This window comes from Drosophila rhopaloa, unplaced genomic scaffold (assembly GCF_018152115.1).
Source record: "Drosophila rhopaloa isolate 14029-0021.01 unplaced genomic scaffold, ASM1815211v1 contig_115, whole genome shotgun sequence".
NCBI classification, from domain to species: Eukaryota; Metazoa; Arthropoda; class Insecta; order Diptera; family Drosophilidae; genus Drosophila; species Drosophila rhopaloa.
Genome location: NW_025334990.1, coordinates 3,849,253 through 3,852,229, shown reverse-complemented (window position 1 = coordinate 3,852,229; position 2,977 = coordinate 3,849,253). Strand labels below are relative to the sequence as shown.

At 38.1% G+C, this 2,977-nt stretch overlaps 1 protein-coding gene across 1 annotated transcript; it reads right to left on the bottom strand.

Annotated features, from left to right (window-relative positions):
• Nucleotides 1–714: 714 nt before the first annotated feature.
• LOC108039284 (trypsin-1) lies at nt 715–1,863 on the bottom strand. The gene is made up of 2 exons (XM_017116228.2): nt 1,099–1,863; nt 715–1,044 (listed from the first exon to the last, which is right to left on the bottom strand). Exons 1-2 carry the CDS (start codon nt 1,861–1,863, stop codon nt 715–717), a joined length of 1,095 nt encoding a protein of 364 aa, XP_016971717.2.
• Between the last annotated feature and the right edge of the window lie 1,114 nt (nt 1,864–2,977).

The following is a 2,977-nucleotide window of genomic DNA, read 5'->3' as shown; positions in this document are numbered from 1 at the left end:
GGTAGGGAGTTATTTCATGATTGCACAAATGCAAAATGCATAACAATCACAATTGCACAAAATATTTCGCCAGCAAATTGGGATTTATATGTATGAGATATGGCCTCGTTCCATCTGCTTGGCAAACTTTCCTCCAAGGAGGTAAGGCACTGAAGTAGCTTACCTTCAAGTGTTGTAACCCAGTTCCGAATGGCTTTTTTATTTGCCAATGGCTACAGTTACGGATGTGGTTATGGATATAGAGATGCTTCCCAGGGGGTGCACTTCGCAAAGCGAATTCCAAGTAGTTTATGCAACATTTGCTAAAATCTACCCAAAAAGTTAGCGCAAACTTTTGATCGATGTGCTGGATGGCTTGCAATTATGTGAACACTTGTACACTTTACAAAAATAACTTTAATGTGGGAATGGGAAGTTTAGTTTTTTTTATGTGAAGCTGGTAAATATAATTTTATTTATTTAATTCTATAATTCACAATGTATTAACAAATAAAAACGTAAGTTTTTTAAGTTATTATGTATGTGAATACGTAAGTATATTTTAAACTGGTTTGGAAATTTTCTTTATTTGTTGCTTTATTTTACGATTGCTGTTATTATAACTTTTATATTTTTCTGCTATAATATAATGTTTCTGTAATAAAATATTATGTTATTATGAAATGAAATTATTATGAAATTTTATTTAACGAAGTTGACTATAATATACTATCATCAGTAATCTTCCTCGAGATAGGGCACACAATAGCAGGCTCCTGGGGTATTAGATCCCAGCCAGCGATGGTATTGATTGACCCTGGTATAAACTCCCGGGGATCGGGGTCTGGCACATCCGGTGCCCCAGGAAACAATCCCCGCCAGCTGATATTGCCCCGGCTGCTCATCGAAGGTCGTCTGAAGTGGACCTCCACTGTCGCCCAAGCAGGCGTCCTTGCCACCCTCCGAAACATATCCAGCACACATCATATTATCCGTAATGTGACCTGGCTTATAGGAAGTCGAGTTCCGGCAATCCGATTGGGATAGTACCACCACTTCCACTTCCTAAATATTATAAATTTTATTTGTATCATTTTTAACTATCAACTACTCTCTCACCCTTAAAGTATCGCTGGAAAATCCTCCTTCTGTTTGAGATCCCCAACCAGTGACTATGGCCAATTCGTGATCAAAACTATAGGATAGTATGGGCAAACAAATGGGCCTTAGTCGTTGATTCTCCATATCAACCGGTTGATTTAGGCGTAGAACTGCAATATCGTTTTCAAAACTTCGGGGATTAAATAGTTCATGGACCTTTATCCTAGATACATTTCTCTGTATTACGATATCCTCATTTGTATGACTACGATTGTGTTCGAGAAACCGCAGGGAAATAAGTTCTGGTGGAACACCCTCCACACAATGAGCTGCTGTTATAACATATAGATCATTGATCAGTGATCCCGAGCAATAAAAGCGATCGTTAATCAGAATCACAGCCATCCAGGGATATTGATGAACTCGGGTCTCCTGACCACCAACGATTTTATATAGGGTGTTAATCAAGCCACAACGACATGTAACACAATTCCTTTCTGAGGGCAAATCGAATTCAGGAGGTCTTGAAGTCGTAGTTGTAGTTGAAGTTGAAGTTGTAGTTGAAGTTGTAGTTGTAGTTGCAGTTGTACTTGTACTTGTAGTTGTCCTCCTGGTTGTCGTTGAAGTTGTATCTGTTACTGGACTTGATTCCGTAGTTATTGGTGGTAAAAAAATCGAGCCCAGCCACTCAAAAACATTTCCATCTTTTGGACGAATTCTTATTTCGTTTTGACCACAGCACAGACCGCAAAGTAAACCGATCAAAAGCAACTGAAGCTTCATCTTTCTTGGACTCTTCACAACTAAACTGGATACTGTGATGGATGATCCATTTAAAGCAGAAAATCTGCTTGCTAATCACGTTTTATTCTATCACCTAACTGGCATCGTCTGGCTGGGCAACTTTTCATTTTGGCAACACATTTTCCAGGCTGTCGCACAAATGAATTCATGAAATGTTTGCCAGCAAAGTGTAAATGCCTCTCAGGTAAACTAACAATCAGGGTCTGAACTGACAGGAAAGGGGGCTATATTTGCCAGGGGTTTTTGGGACAGTCTACCACAAGGTTGCACTTTTCATTAATGCTTAATTAAAGAGCTTTAATGAGGTCGGGAATTATGTAACTTGATTTCTAGAGAAGATTAAATGGTGCAGGCGTTTGGAATAAAATACTGTTAGAGCTTACTTTTAATCTTGAGAGTTTTATTATATATTTTTCCTAAGTTAAATATCATAAATATATTTTAAAATAAATTATAATAAATATTTTAAGCTAAGAAAATTTATGAATATACAAAAATTCATAAGTTTTTCTCTTATGTATATCTCGCTGCTTCTCTTCTGATATATTTTTCTCCCTAATTTCCTTGATTAAAACAGCACTTCGTAATTGACAACTTTAATGAATTCCCTGAGTACTTGTCCAACTATTTATCCAACATTATGCAAATCAGCCGCCCAAATCAGCGTTCCAATCAAGACTTGACACTCCACACATTGTTGCCATGTCCCGCAAGTTTCCATTTTCCTAAGATTTTCCCGCCACTTGTCATTTGCGTCTGTGTAAGCTGGCACAATAATCTGTAATAGGCTTAGGCATGAAATATTGACGCTTAGTGACCGCTTAGTGGATGCCAAATGACTAAGAAACATCATCTCGTTGGAAAAACTCCAGCCCCAAACTCCAAGTGTAATTAGAAGAGCTCTGAAAATTAGTGAAAGCATTTTCATAACAATTTTCGTATGTGTGTGTTTGTGTATTTGTGGAAAACTAAGCCGCTTAGGGGACTGTGAGCAAAGCTTTTCGACTTTGACTAATTGAATTTTTGGGGTATATCCATTGAGGCGTAGCTTTAACCCCAGCACACGACTTCAATTCCGATGGCCACGCCCACA